We start from the raw sequence: 17,566 nt of genomic DNA, 5'->3' as shown, positions 1-17,566 counted from the left end.
TTCCCCTTCATGAATCCATGTTGCGCCTGCTTGATTGCACTGATCCTATCTAGATGTCCCGCTATTTCTTCATTAATGATAGCTTCAAGCATTTTCCCCACTACAGATGTTAAACTAACCGGCCTATAGTTACCTGCCTTTTGTCTGCCCCCTTTTTTAAACAGAGGCGTTACATTAGCTGCTTTCCAATCCGCTGGTACCTCCCCAGAGTCCAGAGAATTTTGGTTGATTATAACGAATGCATCTGCTATAACTTCCACCATCTCTTTTAATACCCTGGGATGCATTTCATCAGGACCAGGGGACTAGTCTACCTTGAGTCCCATTAGCCTACCCAGCACTAACTCCCTAGTGATAGTGATTGACTCAAGGTCCTCCCTTCCCACATTCCCATGACCAGAAATTTTTGGCACGGTTTTTGTGTCTTCCACTGTGAAGACCGAAGCAAAATAATTGTTTAAGGTCTCAGCCATTTCCACATTTCTCATTATTAAATCCCCTTCTCATCTTCTAAGGGACCAACATTTACTTTAGTCACTCTCTGTTTTATATATCGGTAAAAGCTTTTACTATCTGTTTTTATGTTTTGCGCAAGTTTACTTTCGTAATCTATCTTTCCTTTCTTTATTGCTTTCTTAGTCATTCTTTGCTGTCGTTTAAAATGTTCCCAATCTTCTAGTTTCCCACTAACCTTGGCCACCTTATACGCATTGGTTTTTAATTTGATACTCTCCTTTATTTCCTTGGTTATCCACGGCTGGTTATCCCTTCTCTTACCGCCCTTCTTTTTCACTGGAATATATTTTTGTTGAGCACTATGAAAGAGCTCCTTAAAAGTCCTTCACTGTTCCTCAATTGTGCCACCGTTTAGTCTGTGTTCCCAGTCTATTTTAGCCAACTCTGCCCTCATCCCACTGTAGTCCCCTTTGTTTAAGCATAGTACGCTCGTTTGAGACACTACTTCCTCAGCCTCAATCTGTATTACAAATTCAACCATACTGTGATCACTCATTCCGAGAGGATCTTTTACTAGGAGATTGTTTATTATTCCTGTCTCATTACACAGGACCAGATCTAAGATAGCTTGCTCCCTTGTAGGTTCTGTAACATAGTGTTCTAAGAAACAATCCCGTATGCATTCTATGAATTCCTCCTCCAGGCTACCCCGTGCGATTTGATTTGACCAATCGATATGTAGGCTAAAATCCCCCATGATTACTGCCATTCCTTTTTCACATGCTTCTATTATTCCCTTGATTATTGTCTGCCCCACCGTGAAGTTATTATTTGGGGGCCTATAAACTACGTCCACCAGTGACTTTTTCCCCTTACTATCTCTAATCTCCACCCACAATGATTCAACATTTTGTTCATGAGAGCCAATATCATCTCTCACAACTGCCCTGATATCATCCTTTATTAACAGAGCTACCCCACCTCCTTTCCTTTCTTGTCTATCCTTCCGAATTGTCCCTGTATGTTTAATTCCCAGTCTTGGCCACCCTGCAACCACGTTTCTGTAATGGCCACCAAATCATACCCAAGCACAAAAAACAGAAGGAGCGTACGACAAATCAAGCACCCACCCACCCCTCCCTCCAACCACCGTCTGCCCCACCTGTGACAGAGACTATAAATCCCGCATTGTCTCATCAGCCACCTTAGAACTCATTTTAGTGTGGAAGCAAGTCATCTTTGACTCCGGGGGACTGCCTAAGAGAGAGAAGAGAGATGGGAGAATGGGACTTGGTGAGAGTTAGTATAATGTATGTATGCCTGGGTTTACCTGCCACCAGGGGGAGCGACCATCGGAGGTCATTGTGTCACAAAAACACACGTGTAGCTCTTGTATATAAAGAAAGCCTCCATGTTTAACCCTCACTTTGAGTGCTAATAAAGTAGTCAGGTCGCACCTGATTGAGTTCACGGTACTAAGCCTATTGAGTTATTGCATAAGCAACATTTGGCGACGAGGCACAATACGAACTTTCAAGCACAAAAAAAAATGAGCACCGTTGGAATTCTGGAGCGATTCATGGAGGGAGAAGACTGGGAGGATTTTACAGATCACCTCGACTAGTATTTCGTGGGCAACAAAATGGATGAAGACGCTGATGCAGTTAGGTGCAGGGCAGTTTTCCTCACGGTTTGTGGTCCAAAAATCTATGGCCTCATAAAGAATCTGCTCTCACGTGCTTGTCCAACGGAAAAGACCTTTGAGGAATTGTGTGCTCTGATTCGGGACCATCTTAAACCTAAAGAAGGCATCATTATCTCGAGATATCGCTTTTACAAGCATGTTCGTTCTGAAGGCCAGGACGTGGCGGAATTTGTTGCTGACCTGAGACGTCTCGCTGGGCCGTGTAAGTTTGGAACCGCGTTGGAAGACATGCTGAGTAATGTCTTTGTAATAGGCATAAACCACGAGGTGATCCTGCGGAAGCTGCTGGCTGCGAAGATGCTGGATCTGAGCAGGGCCATCACGATCGCCCAGGCTTTCCTGACCACGGTCGATAGTACAAAGCAGATATCCTCGCAGAGTCGGAATTCCACGGCAATTACTATTCACCAGATTGTGTCATCGGTTGGCAGAGCTGCACCTGGCAGGGCCTACCGGCATGTGTTTGCAAAATCTCTAGCTGCTTGAAGTCCGCCATTAGACACAAATCCGATTTCACCCTGTTGGTGTTGTGGGGGCAATTATCGGCCTCATCAGTGCCATTTCAGGCAATATATTTGTAGAGGCTGTGCAAAAATGGGGCACCTTCAGCGGATGTGTCTGCAGCTCAGCAAGCGTGCTACGACACACCACGTGGATGACGATGACCGATCTGGAGCGGATCCGGCAATGCAACCCAAGATGGAGGAGGAAGTGTATCGTGTACATTCGTTCCTGACAAAGAGCCAACCGATAATGATTGAAGTAAAATTGAACGGCGTGCCGGTATCTATGGAATTATCACGACTGCGAGTCAGTGAATTATGAGTCAGAGGATTTTCGAAAAGCTGTGTGACACCAAGGCCGTGAAACCCAAGCTGAGTCCAGTAAATGCAAAATTGCATACCTACACCAAAGAGCTCATACCTGTGATTGGCAGTGCAGCAGTCAAGGTGTCATACGATGGGGCGGTTCATGATCTATTTCTGTGGATTGTTCCAGGCAATAGTCCAACGCTGTTCGGCAGGAGTTGGCGCGAAAAAAATAAAGTGGAACTGGAACGATATTAAAGCTTTGTCATCGATGGATGACGTTTCGTGTGCTCAAGTGCTGAGCAAATTTCCCTCGCAGTTTGAACCGGACATCGGCAACTTCACGGGAGCCAAGGTGTAGATCCACCTGGACTCGGATGCAAGATCCGCCCATCACAAAGCCCAGGCTGTCCCGTATATGATGAGGGAGAAGGTCGAAATCGAACTGGACAGACTCCAACGTGAAGGGGTCATTTCACCAATCGAATTTAATGAATGGGCTAGTCCCATTGTTCCTGTACTGAAGAGTGATGGCACTGTCAGGATTTGTGGAGACTACAAGGTTATGATTAACCGAGTTTCGAAACAGGATCAGTACCCATTACCAAAGGCCGATGACCTGTTTGCAACGCGAGCCGGGGGAAAGTCATTCACCAAATTGGATCTGACGTCGGCCTATATGACACAGGAGCTTGTCGAATCGTCGAAGAAATTTACTTGCATCAATACACATAAAGGGCTGTTCATTTACAACAGGTGTCCTTTCGGAATTCGCTCGGCTGCAGCCATATTTCAGGAAACATGGAGAGTTTACTGAAGTCCGTCCCTAGAACCGTGGTGTTCCAAGATGACATTCTGGTCACAGGTTGTGACACTGCCGAACACCTGCAGAACCTGGAAGAGGTTCTACATCACCTGGACAAAGTGGGGCTCAGGCTGAAACGTTCAAAGTGCGTCTTTATGGCACTGGAGTCAAAATCCTGGAAAGGAAGATTGCTGCAGATGGCATCGAGTCTACGGACTCGAAAACAGAGGCGATCAAAAATGCACCTAGACCCCAGAATGTGACGGAGCGGTGTTCAGTCTTCACTACTTCGGTAATTTCTTACCTAAATTGAGCACATTGTTAGAGCCACTCCACACACTGCTCAGAAAAGGCGACAACTGGGTTTGGGGTGTATCTCAAGACAGGGCCTTCGAGAAGGCTACAAATCTGCTTTGTTCCAACAAATTGCTGGTACATTATGACCCGTGCAAGCGTTTAGTATTGGCCTGTGATGCTTCATCACATGAGGTTGGTTGCATGCTCCAACAATCCAATGAGTCGGGCAAACTACAACCCGTTGCGTACGTGTCAAGAAGTATGTCCAAAGCGGAAAGAGCATACGGCATGGTAGAGAAAGAAACTTTAGCCTGGTGTATGCGATTAAAAAGATGCACCAGTATCTGTTTGGGCTTCGTTTCGAGCTTGAAACTGATCACAAGCCGCTCATATCTTTGTTTTCAGAGCTTGGAGGTATCAATACCAACGCGCCGTCCCGCATTCAGTGCTGACATTATCTGCCTATGATTGTCATTCGCCATAGGCCTGGCACCGAGAATTGTGCCGATGCATTGAGCCGTTTACAGTTGCCCACGCCGGAGGTGGAAACGCCACAGCCCGCAGACCTACTGTTGGTCATGGATGCCTTTGAGAGTGAAGGGTCGCCTGTCACTGCTCAACAAATTAGGACCTAGACCAGCCAGGATCCGATCTTATTGGTTGTAAAACATTGTGTCCTTAGTGGTGATTGGTTGGCCATTGGATGAGACAAAACCTTACAACCGTCGCAAAGACGGAACTAACCATTCAATCTGATTGTTTGCTATGGGGTATTCGTGTTGTTATGCCCAAGAAAGGCAGGGAGATATTTGTATGGGATTTACACATTACCCGCCCCGGTAGGGTGATGATGAAGGCCATTGCCAGGTCTCACGTTTGGTGGCCTGGCATTGACTCTGATTTGGAGTCATGTGTGCATCAGTGCAACACTTGCATGCAGTTAAGCAATGCACCAGTGGAATCTCCGCTAAGTCTATGGTCGTGGCCATCCAAACCATGGTCGATGCGGGCCGATGAAGACTATGTGGGTCCTTTCCTAGGCAAAATGTTTGTAGTGGTGGTGGATGCGTATTCAAATGGATAGAATGTGTAATCATATCATCCAGCACATCCACAGCCACCATTGAGAGACGTCGTGCCATGTTCGCCACTCGTGGTCTGCCCGACATCGTTGTGAGCGTCAACAGATCGTGCTTCACGAGTTTAGAGTTTCAAGAGTTGATGAGACTCAATGGTATCAAGCACGTAAGGTCAGCACCATTCAAACCTGCGTCCAATGGTCAAGCGGAGCGGGCCGTCCAAACCATCAAACAGAGCCTGAAACGCATAACTCACGGTTCTTTGCAGACTCACTTGTCACGCATATTGCTTAGTTACAGGACGAGACCCCACACGCTTACCGGGGTCCCCCCTGCTGAACTGTTGATGAAGAGAGGTCTCAAGACCAGGCTCTCGCTTGTCCACCCTGATCTTAGCGATCATGTCGAAAACAGACGTCAACATCAACAGTGGTATCATGATCGCACTGCCGTGTCATGCGACATCTTTATTAATGATTCTGTGTATGCGCTAAGTTATGGTCAAGGCCCCAACTGGGTCACTGGCACTGTTATGGCCAAGGAGGGTAACAGGGTGCTTATTGTCAGGCTCACTGATGGGCAAACATGCAGGAGGCACATTGATCAGACAAAATTGCGGCACACAGAATAACCGGAACAGCTTGAAGAAGACACCATCAATGACCAACCGATTCATATTCAGCCATCAGAAGACCTTGCTGTTGTCAATGAATCTGGACCTTCAATCCCCCACATGGACACTGCCACTCCCATTAGATCGGCTACCCAGCCTCAAGTCATGAATGACTCTGGGAGCTCATCCAGATCTGGAATTGAACTGAGACGATCAACTAGGGAGCAGAAAGCCCCAGACCATCTCAATTTGTAAATAGGACTGATACCAAGATCTTGGGGGGGAGGGATATAATGTATGTATGCCTGGGTTTACCTGTCACCGGGGGGAGTGACCGTCGGAGGTCATTGGACCACAGACACACGTGCAGCCCTTGTATATAAAGAAAGCCTCCATGTTTAATCCTCAATTTGAGAGCTAATAAAGTAGAGTCAGGTCGCACCTGATTGAGTTCATGGTACTAAGCCTATTGAGTTATTGCATACGCAACAGTTAGGATACGGGCAGCAGAGTTTTGGATGAGCTCACGTTTACGGAGAGTGGAAGATGGGAGACCAGCCAGGAAAACTTGGAGTATTTGAGTCATACCTTTCAGTTCCCAATCTCAGCTGCAATACAGTGGAAATGCACCCAGCATGGGCCAGGCAGAGAGGCCATCAGAGCCAGAGTCGCCATCATGGAAGCTTCTTGGTGCTAGTGTCCGAGCGAAAGTTTGTGAATAGGTGGTCCACCTATCTTCTGGACTGTGGTTGGTGAGGGGAGACCCAACAGGTGAAATGGCAAAACGTAGCTTAAAAAGAAAAGAGGGAGTGTTATCCTCACACAAAGAGGGTACATATGTTTCTGGATAGTAATTGCAGAATTGTGTCAGCCAAAAGTCACACACGTGCCCAAAAGCACACAAGAGACTATCATACACATCTGTAATTGACATCGTTTCTTTGAAAGTAGACTTTATTCAAGCAGATCAGGAATGGTTCTAAGCATGAATCGCAGCTTCAATGGACATTCGCCCTTGGGCTTCCCGAGAGAACAAGTTTTGCGTGTCTTTGTATATTAGGAATTGGAGGGGGGGGGGGGGATCATATTTTGCACCATATAAGCATGTGTTCAGTTAAGCGGAGAGCAGCAATGACATTGCCTATAGAATCCCTGCAAATGGACGATTGCATCTTCCTGATGAAGGATTTGGGGCTGGGGAACAAAAAACGGTATAAGACCCAATAATCATTGTATGTGGTGTATTCTGTATTCATTATGTTTCAAAATTAGACAGACAATGTTACAGGTGTATAAGGACAGGTGTGAAAATGCACGTTGTTGTGTATTGACTATCACTGATTTATTTAATACAAACTTTGAAGTTTCTTCAAAAATAAGTTTATACATGTAACGATGAATTGCTAAGTGTTTTAAAAATAGTGAGATAGATTTTTCACTAATTATGCCGGGGACAAAGAGGGAAATATATCCTGACATATTTCCTACCTTTGACACCATAGCATCACTGGATACCAGGATGTCTGTCAGTCCCAGACATCCAGCTGTGCTGTGGCAGAAGAAAGTTGAGTTTTGGATGTTTTTTAGGCTGGGAAGCCTGTGCAATCAATTGCTCTGCAATTACCCCAGTGGGAACATTAAGCAGTTTCACTCTGTAAAACCTGATGGAGCAGCACTCTGGGTAGACTCCCTGGTGAGGCTGGGGAGCCCACCAGAAAGTATGGTAAAAACTCTGAGGCTGAAGACAGATCAGGGTTAGAGGTGCAACTTTGTGGCAGGCAAAGTCCCCAAATCTGCAAAATCTAGGCTAGTAGCTCTAGAAAGAAAGAAGATTTGCATTTATATAGTGCCGTTCACGACCACCAAATGTCCCAAAGCGCTTTACAGCCAATGAAGTGTTTTTTGAAGTGTAGTCAGTGTTGCAATGTGGGAAACATCTACACAAACATTTGGGGTTCGAAATTGATGGCCTTAACGCCGACTGCTGCCGACATCCCTGCTCGAGTTGCGCCCAGTGCCACTTTTGATTTGGGTTGGAGCGGGTGGGAGGGGAGAACCGCCGGAAACCGCCCGCTGACGTCAGCGGATGGCCGAGTGGCGTAAGTGGACTCCCACCCGCTGAGATGCCATATTGATGCGGGCGGGAGTCAGCACCAGAACGGGGGTGGACCGCTGGCTGGAGGCTGGTCTGTCTCCGATGATGAGTATGAAGATCTGAAAAAAGGTGAGTAAACATTTTATAATTTTTTTCTTTACAGGGACTTACCTGGATGGGGTCCGCTGAAAGTCTTCCAATGGTTTTTTTATGCTTTTCCTTTTCAGCTCTTCGACCCTTTGTGGGCCTGACTCCATCCTCGGTGGCACTTGGGCGGCAAGCGCCTTAGCCGGCGACATTGGGACCCCCCACCGGCTGCTGCCCAGATTGGCAACATAAATCCCTCTTTTGCCGCCTGCTGATCTTTGAAGGACCTTTTAAATGAAAACCCTGCCTAAAGTACCGTTGGGTATCTCGGCGGCACTTGGGCAGGCGGGGTCCTTCACCAATTTCGGCCCCTTGATTTTCAATTGTACTCGGTCTTTGCACAATTTTTACAAGTATTTTTCTGATGATAAAAATAGTCAACCCTTTTTTACAAGAGATAAAACATACTCTTAAGACGGAAACATTTTACTGCAATATTTGAACATGTACCAGTTATTGGGATTCAATCTGTTTTACTCCTACAGATTTTCTGTCTCCTGTCTTCTATGTTTGGAAAGCATATTGCTCTGCTGGAAGTTCATATGCATGAACTTGCAAGAATGTGTCTTCAACATAGAAACGAGGAGGAATCACTCAGTGTCATTGCCAGGTAAAATAGTCGCTTACTAGATATTTTAAAAAGATTTTGCTATCTTAAATTAATAAAACTTATTCTGCATGTGTGTCATAGCTAACATTATGTTTTTCATATTTTGGGAGAAGTGCACCACTTGTACAGCTTAATAGCATCAAATATTAGATTGTATAGCAAAAATGCTAAGTGTAGTCATATCAGCAAACTGCAGATTTAGTATATTTTTATAGCATTCATGACTAAACCGTCTAAATGAGGCTGGAGCGAGCACCTCATTTTCTGTCTGCAAGGCTTGTTGGAAGCCCTGAAACGATGGCTTTCCCTCGAACCACTGCCGAACAGTTGGTTCACGGCGATACTGTGGGTAAGCTGAAGATTTTTAGTCAGGCTAGTTGCAAAAAGTTATGATTCCCCCTCTTCCAGAATCCCGAAGTCTTAACGGAATCTGGGAAAATCAGCCCTTATAATCGAACAACTAAGAAAAGTATGGGAAAGAATTAAAAAATTAAAAATTAAAAATTAAAGGAAGGAAACAAATTTAAAATACCAACTAACTGTTATATTCCTGTCTCTTCAATCATGTTACTTGCCATTTGCCTATCCATAATGTATAGAGCCTCCAGTATTCTGGAATTACTTTTATTCCTTGTATTCGTTTCCCTTTCATTTTTATTTAGTTTTGCTGTCATTGTCACTATTTGCTACATTGTTCAAATCATTCATTTTTTTAACATTTATTAATATGAGCTACAGGAGTCACTTGCTTGGCAGCCAGTACTGATCAGCTAATCTTTCTTTCAGAACACCTTTGCTGCCCAATTCCCCGTTAAACTGTGATCTGAAGCAGAAAGAAAAAAGTAAACCAGTTGGTCACTCAAAAACAGGTACGAGCTATTTCCCCGTTTCTCCAATCTGTGGACAGAAACACAATAGAAACATGGAAACATAGAAAATAGGTGCAGGAGTAGGCCATTCGGCCCTTCGAGCCTGCACCGCCATTCAATAAGTTCAATGATGATGATGTTGCAGCCGGATTATGGCCGTTGATTGAATTTACAGTACTTAGTTGGCATTCATTTTAATGGCCGAGAATTACAGTCGGAAGCTTCCCGCGGGCGGATGCCTCCGACTGCAATAATTTCTGTGAAAGTACCTGGTGGTCTCAAAGGTTCGGTGACTTGCGGTCCTGGGTCTCTAAGCGAAGGCCAGCATAGAGACCCACGTATCCCAGGATTGTACGGGTTTTGTACAGATCTCTGGGATCATGTGGGCCAGTCCAACCTATCAGAGAAGGGAGATTCCCATTCATATGAATGCGAGTTCCGTATGTACAAAAACACACAAACACTGAAAGTAAAATTTTAAAACACATTACATATTTAACAGCTCGCAAGTGCCAGGTTTAGGCACATAAGCAGTGCATGCCTAAACCCGGAACTTGCACGGCCCCTACTGGTGCGTGCGCATTTCGTACGCACCTGGAGGGGCTGCAATTTCTGGCCCAATATTTGTGATGAGAAAAGAAAATCTGAATCTAATGCCGTTTATTTGGAGGGTATCTCAGATTATGCACAACTTGTCATGGGTGGTTCATACCGTGTTGTGTTTGGAGTTTGTTTCCCTTCTAGTGCTATATTATTGCGCCCCAACTGTTACAGAACATGTCCCATTTTCATTCCATTGAAATCAGCGGGTGGGCAGTTCACTCCATCAGATTACTGCCCATGCGATGAAGATGATAATTGACTTCCATGTGTCTCAGTGATATTTCAGTGCTTAGATTTGTGTTCAAACTACATACCTCTCAGTGGCTGGAAGTGACTCTTGCAATTGTAATGTTTTGTTTGTTGATCTTACTGGGCTAGATTTTAAGGGATGGATTTCGGGGCGTTAATGGCGGCAGGAAAAAGTTTGCGCCTCAGTCAGCAAAATTGGGCAGCTGGGCCTTGAGTATGGGGCGGAGTGCTAAGGGAGAAGTTGCACACCTCTCTTAGAGCGCAAGGCTGGCTTATCATGCGAAAATCCCGAGCTAAAGAGCCGGCTTCGGAGCACTCTAAGAGAGGCCTGGCGAGAAAAAAAACCCCACCAAAAAATACCTCACACCACCACTGCATAAATCGTAAAAAAAATAAAAAACAATCACACTTACCTGAGGTCGACATTACTTACCTTTCTGCAGCTGCTACAGCTTGGACCGCTCGTTTTCACAGGCGGTCCCAGCACAGCACTCTACACAGTGCTATGGGTCGGGCGGGAGGCAAAAATCGATCCGGGGTTGCAACCATGGGAGTTGCAAACCGGCTCGCACCTTCCAGGCGGTAATGTTCTGCGCCATGCTGAAACTGGCCCCGAAAACCCCGGCGGGCACTGTAAGCTGGCCGCCTGCCCAGAAGAGCTCACCGCCTGCCCAGAAGAGCTCACCGCCACTATTGCCACCCTTCTAGGGTGAAAACAGGGGACCAGGAGCAGAAAATTCAGCCCCAAATCTATTAACTACCTTTTCCTATTGCACACGTTCTTAATATTACAATTAACGTCTTCGAGTGAAATTGATTTATTCCTGAAATAAATGATTGCAATCCACAAGTAAACTGGAGGTGACTTTTTGGGCAATTTATTTTTCAGTTTTGATTTTTAACTATGTTCACTTTTCCATTTACATCTCATTAATTTTTTGGCAATTTTTGGAGACACTTGTAATTGCACATAGATCGTATTAAAAAGAAACAAAGGGATTATGCTACAGAAAATATGCTGGAACATATGGCAGATTGTAGTGGTGATAAATCGCAATCATAAACTGTGAAGAATAATGGCTGCAACCACATGCTTAAAGGACCTGTGCGTGCAAGTTTGTTGGAAGTGCATTGTTACCAAATATCAAAGACTACAAGAAGCAAAACCAGTATAAAAGTTTTTAGTGGGGATTCAAATAGTTTTATAGTAGCGAGGTGTCTGTCTAAGTGCCAGATTTGTGTAACTGAAGCCCTCTGTAGCAGCCTTTGAGTATTGTTGTCAGAAGCTGCACATTTTTTAATTCATCATGTTTCAGACATTGCTACTTTTGCTATTGTTCGCTCTCATAGTTTGACTCGTGTTAAAAAATGTTGACTTTGACAAGTGTAAGACAGATAATTCACTTTCGAGGGGGAAAAGGTAGGGTCCAAAGAAATTCCTCATTTCGACCATATCACCAGATTCAGAAAAATTTGGCCCTGGTTTTCAGGTGAGATGCACAAATATTGCATTTCTCAAACTATGTTAGGGTTACTCAGTGAAATTGACTGGTACTGCTTTTTAAAATGTATTTTTACTGCTGAACGGACTAATTTGGTGTTAACTTTTTGTTATATAAATACATAATAAAAAATATATTAAAAATATCTACAGCTGAAATGAGCCACATATATATCAAAAAATAAGATAAATTGTATCAAATAATTGATCCCTGAAGTTGGAGATTTAATTCCCCAAATCATTAGTGGATATTTGGGAATGCTTCCAATTTTTCTACATTAAGGTTGTGAAAGAGCAAATAATAGCTTTTGAATTTAATTTCAATTTCAATTGATGATGACTTGTCAGGAATACTTCAGAGACTGTATCCAGTGGAACACAGCTCATTTAGAGGGAAAGCTTGGAATTTGTTTCTTTGCAAATACATGATGGAGTAGACTTTATGGCACAGAAAATCCACGGGCTGCAATCCATGGTGTCTGCTTGCAGATAACTCTGCAAACCAAGACCCTAATGGGTAGGGTGGTGTGGCTGGATAAGTAGTGTGCAGCATTGGTAGACTGCACAGTTTCAGCTAGTTAAACTCCAGCAGTACGCTGTGTGCACTCGGCAGTCCCTAAGATTGTGTGCAGCCTAGCAGCACACAGTGCTGGTGAGCTTCAAGTTGTCTTGGCTGTTGTCAACTTGTGCCTAAACTCTCAGGACTTGGGTTAAGTGTGCTGGGTACCTACGGAGAGAATGTGCAAGCAGAAACTATCTGGTGGGTAGTTTGATTTGGATTCTTAAGTATGTTAGTGGGTTTCCATGTATGTCAGACACCTAACTGACCAAAATAAAGTACTATGTTGTATATGAAAAGTACAAAAACAGTAATATATAACATTAATACTGTACTTTAATACCAATATATTATACCATACTATAACAATAATATATGAATAAATTACTGTACAATATCGATAATACTGCATTATAACACTAATATATGTAGGTAGTATACTGTAACACTAATAATACGGTACTAAGACACTATTAGATTCCTGTACTATAACATTTATATTTTAATGCACTATTACACTGTAGCATTAACTCTAGACTATAACATTAATATATTCTTTTCTAACACTAAAAAGTGTTGTAATACTGTACTGTAAAATACTGTAGTGTTACACTAACACACATACTGTATTATAGCACTAATGGATTACTGCATTATAATTCTAAAATGAATTCCTGTAGTATAACACTAATAGTGAGCTATAACACTAATACTATATTAAAGCACTAAAATATGATCAAATTAAATCCAAAGGACAAGAGGATTCCACAATATATCTTATGAGGATTTTGTTTACTTAACATAGCATAATCTTTTTTATGTTAACCATTTATTATTTTACTTATCTGTACACTGTTTAACTGAATGATATAAATGGTTACTTATTAAGTGCTGGTAATACAGTTATATGCCAATCTAGATGCATTTGTTTTAATTTCATTTATGCGTAATGCAAATAACAGTGTTCCTTCTCTATTTCGTGCATGCAAAGGTTAACGACTGTGGCTTAACACCTGACAGAAAGTAATATGTCTTTTCTTTTTTGAATTCCTGGAACTAGTAGCCAGCGGTATAAAAGACAAACCAGTAGTGTTTCATACCAAAGTGAAGTCTTCTGGCTACACCTCAGCACCTAGGTAAGAGTCACTGTTAACATAGTCAGTAAGTTTAAAGTAAGTTTAATCAAGCACCTTAGTTGGGTTTTTCCAGTTTGCGGAACCCAGGTGCACTTTGGTTGTGGCGGGAAGATCTGCCCTGGTGTGCCCAAAACCTAGCGAGGGCACTTTGCATATTGGGAATCCATCTAGGAGTGGCTGGAGAATGGTTGCAGCAGGGCTGTGTCACCTGCCACTGTGTAGAGCTGTGTGTAATCTGAAGTTTTTATCATTTTATTTTGAATATGTAATTGATTGCGTAAGTCGTGCAGACTTTTAAAATTGAAATATCCCCTTCTTCCGTTTTAGCAACCCTGGACATCAGGACACATCATGTTCCTTGTGCCCAGGTTACTATGGTGCAAATTTGCGCAGCATTACAATATGCCTGACCATATATGGATGGACACAGTGCACATTCTCCATCACTGATGGCGGAAGATCCTGGAGGGATTGGGGTTGGGGAGAATGGGGAGCCAGTGGAGTGTCTCCCGAAGACATTGGCTACCCAAGTCCACTCAAGTTACGTCAGGAATCCAGTGTAATCCATTGGAAAATGTAGACCCTTATGTTTAGTATTGTGCACAGTGTTTTATGCAGTACAGGTACTGTAATATACGGTGTCAAAATGTGAGAACAATTGTTTCCTTTTTTGCTTGTTCATTTATGAACCAAAATACTTTACAACTTTGAGCTCTGCTGTTAAACAATTCAGTTGAGTACAACTGGGCTTCAACTATTTCACAGATTTTATTAGAAGCTGGCAACAGGCAAATTCTATCCCACTCCCACTGCCACCACTGCCACACAGTAAGTTTGCACAGGTCCCTGGGATCACGTTGGCCGGCCCAACCAAGCAAAGTAGGGGTATTCCCATTCATACTTGTGGTGAGTTTGTATGTACGGAATCACCATAAGTATGAATGGGAATACCCCCAAAAACACACAAACACTTAAAATATATATATATTTAAAATCCCGTTTAAAATAAATCAAAATTGAATTTAATTAATTATTTTAAACAAAAGTTAAATTGAAAAAAAAATAAATTAACCTATTTATAGGTTCTAAAAATAAACTTACCTTATTTAACAGGAAATTAAATTATTGATTGAAAAAAAATTATTTTTCTGTCCTTTAAAAGTCTTACACTGATAAAATTATCAGTGGTAAGAGTTTCATAGGCATTTGCTGGGTAGAAGTTGGGCAAATAGTCCAACTCTTCGCCTGCGAGGCCCTTTTCTTCCGCATGCGTGCGATCTGTCAAGAAGATTCTTGACACATCGCTTGTTCCTGGGATTAGGCGCATGCGTACCTCGTATGCGCCTGTCAGGGCTGCGTATTCAGGGCCAATGACTCAAGGTGGCGGCCATGTTTCAGGATTTACTCATTTATTATTCTTCATGGAAAGGATTTGGGGCTAAGTTATGTTTATTTACTGTTTTAAAGCAAAGTAATTTTGCAGAGATTTAAAAATCCACAGACAGCAGTTACTGAGACATTGAATTTATTTGTTAATAAGCCTGGTACTGTAGTATATTTAAAACTATATGAGCCAGTTTGTGAAATGTCGCAGCTCACAGTCTAATGCAAAGTGGAAAAATGAGGTTCAGTTAACTCATCCCAGAGCCATTGGCCCCGATATTTGTGGGAAGGTGGGGAGAGTATAAGGGAGGCCAAAAATGGCCAACGAACCTGACAAGGTTGAACTTAACAACAGGACCTTGTTATCATTTTTTCGTTCCGTTTCCCTCCTGGCAGCCGGTCAGATTGACAGCCTGGTAGTGGCTGAGAGGGAAAACCAGCGGCAGGAGGCCTTGTGAGTAATTTGGCTTTCCTGACATGTTGCACATGAGAAAATGAGAGAGATTCTGCTTCCCCCTCGAGGCTCTTTGGTCCTCCTGGCCACATTTGATGAGCTGCTTTTTTCCTTTCCTTCTCACCATCAAGGATGATCGGGGTAGAATTTAATTGACGCCTGGTTTCGGGTGCAAAAGCAGTGATGCAGCCACAAAGTGCACTTGAAACCAGGAGGCCTGAGGCCGGCCTAAAATTGGGCCCCAGGCCTCATTAATATTAATTGGGTGAGCTGCTATATCTGTTGTGTCTCCACAGGCACCTTGGCCATTTGAAGAAAATGAATATCTGGCTGCTTGCCTCGCTAGCAGCAACTCCTGGGAAGGGGGGAGGTAGAGCGGTAAGGGGGGTATAGGGTGGTCTTGGGGGAGCATGGCTGCTCCTCCTGGCTCCACAGCGATATTTATTAAAATTACACATTTTTAAAAACCTACCTGTTGGCGGCCACCGCTGTTTAGGCTGGAGCGGCCGTGTGAAGAATCCTAAGTGGAGCAGGCCTGGCCCCATCCCGCTCATTGGAAACCAATTCCCCAGAGAGGTCCTTAAACTAGCATTAACATACACAAGGGGCCAAGAACACTTGTTTTAGGCGTTCACCTGGGTTGCCTAAAAAAATAGGTTTAATGAATTTACCATTGGCCCAAACCTGCGCGCATATTGAGCATGGGCTATCCCACTGCTAAATTCGTCATTGCATCTGTTTTACACATGGAAAATGGACGCAATGCTTACCAATTGTTGCTTTGTTGTAAGTTGTCTACTGTGTGTGCAGTGAGAGAAACGTATGTTCTGCAGAAATATTTTTGTTACTTTCTAAAAATCTGCTCTGTGTTAAAATTACATTTTTAATATTTAAGCCAACTATTGCTTTCAGCTAATTTAGCTTCATCAGTAGGATTCTACATCTCCGTCTGGAATATTTTCTGATTAAACATCACTTGCAGCCTGCAAAGTAAGCCAGTGCTTTCAGGAAATCTGGCAGTGGTTTTCTATTTCATATTCTCTGTACCTTAACCTTCCAGCTTGCACATTTGGTGGTACATGTTAATAAAGATGTTGAATTACTGTTACAACCGAGCAGTAGATTTAGCAGCTGACTGCCGTCCTATTGCTTAATGGTGACTGCTTCAAAGGCTAACAGTTGAAGGACAGTGTTGATCCTTTCATACGAACAAGTGAAGATGACAGACATGAAAAGACCCACTGGTCTTTGTGATGTGATGCTTGATGTATTAATACCGACGCTTCCCACCCAGCCACCTGAAGCCATGTAATCTTTTGGGAGAGGTGAAAAAACAGACGAAAACCCGTCAATTAAGGAAAATAATCTGTAAACTCTGGGCAGTGGGTAACAAATTCTGTTGTAAGTTTCTGGTTCCAGACTCCTGCCTGAACACATTCTAATGTAGGTAGATTTTCCACGGTCTGCAGATGGGAACCTTTGTGCTGCCAGAATTAAGCTCCTATCTGATCCCAGCCCAGCCTCCAGGGTCAGACCTAATTATTTATATGGATTGAGCTCTTGATGTCTAATATTCGTTGGAAGCTTGCCTCCTTAGAGATTTCAAGATTTGTAGCAGTAGTTTAAAAAGGAGGGCATTTTTGGTGAGTGAATGTTTGACTACATTGTAAATAATTGACAATGGAGGAAAATTTGTTCACCCCCAAAATAACTGGCGAGTCGAAGCTGCAGGGAACGATGCCTGCGCCTGAAAGGATAGGCCAAAAACGCACCTAATATCGGGCCTCGAGCCTCATTATCATCGAAATGGCAAGCTGTGGACACCTAATGGGCATCCTCGGGCAGCTTGCCGGAGAAGAGACCTCGAAGAGCGGGCCATTGCATCGCTGGCCCTTGGGTAATTCATTAAAGGAAACCAGGAGAGGCGTGCAGCTGGGAATGGGGGGCTGTGGGCGATTGGGACTGGGGGGCGATTGGGAGAGAGGGCGATCGGGAAAGGGGCACGACGACTGGGAAATGCGAGTGGGAGGGAGGGCAGTGGTGGCCAGGAATCGGGTAGGGTAGCAGTGGCTTGGATCATAGAGGGTAGCGATTGGGGGTGATGGACGTGAGGTCGTGATGTAGGGGATGGAGGTCACAATCAGAGGGGGAGAGCGGTGGATGGCAGCAGCCCGCACTTTTAATGTGTGGTCAGGG

The 17,566-nt window shown here is 43.7% G+C and overlaps 1 protein-coding gene across 10 annotated transcripts in view; it reads left to right on the top strand.

The window, feature by feature from the left end:
- wdr27 (WD repeat domain 27) overlaps nucleotides 1-17,566 on the top strand; it is an 838,472-nt gene that overhangs the window by 66,018 nt on the left and 754,888 nt on the right. For 9 of the 10 annotated variants that reach the window (XR_011594978.1, XR_011594977.1, XM_070889135.1 and 6 more), the window contains exons 12-14: nucleotides 8,492-8,616; nucleotides 9,403-9,485; nucleotides 13,458-13,533. Coding sequence is in view for 8 of the 10 variants with exons in the window: in XM_070889135.1 (XP_070745236.1) it covers nucleotides 8,492-8,616; nucleotides 9,403-9,485; nucleotides 13,458-13,533 (284 nt within the window). In the remaining 2 variants the exon portion in view is untranslated. The remainder of the gene's footprint in view (nucleotides 1-8,491; nucleotides 8,617-9,402; nucleotides 9,486-13,457; nucleotides 13,534-17,566) is intronic. The other variant, XM_070889132.1, reaches the window with a different exon arrangement.

The sequence above is a fragment of the Pristiophorus japonicus genome, chromosome 9 (genome assembly GCF_044704955.1).
Source record: "Pristiophorus japonicus isolate sPriJap1 chromosome 9, sPriJap1.hap1, whole genome shotgun sequence".
Lineage (NCBI taxonomy): Eukaryota > Metazoa > Chordata > Chondrichthyes > Pristiophoridae > Pristiophorus > Pristiophorus japonicus.
This window is presented reverse-complemented; position numbering and strand designations above follow the sequence as displayed.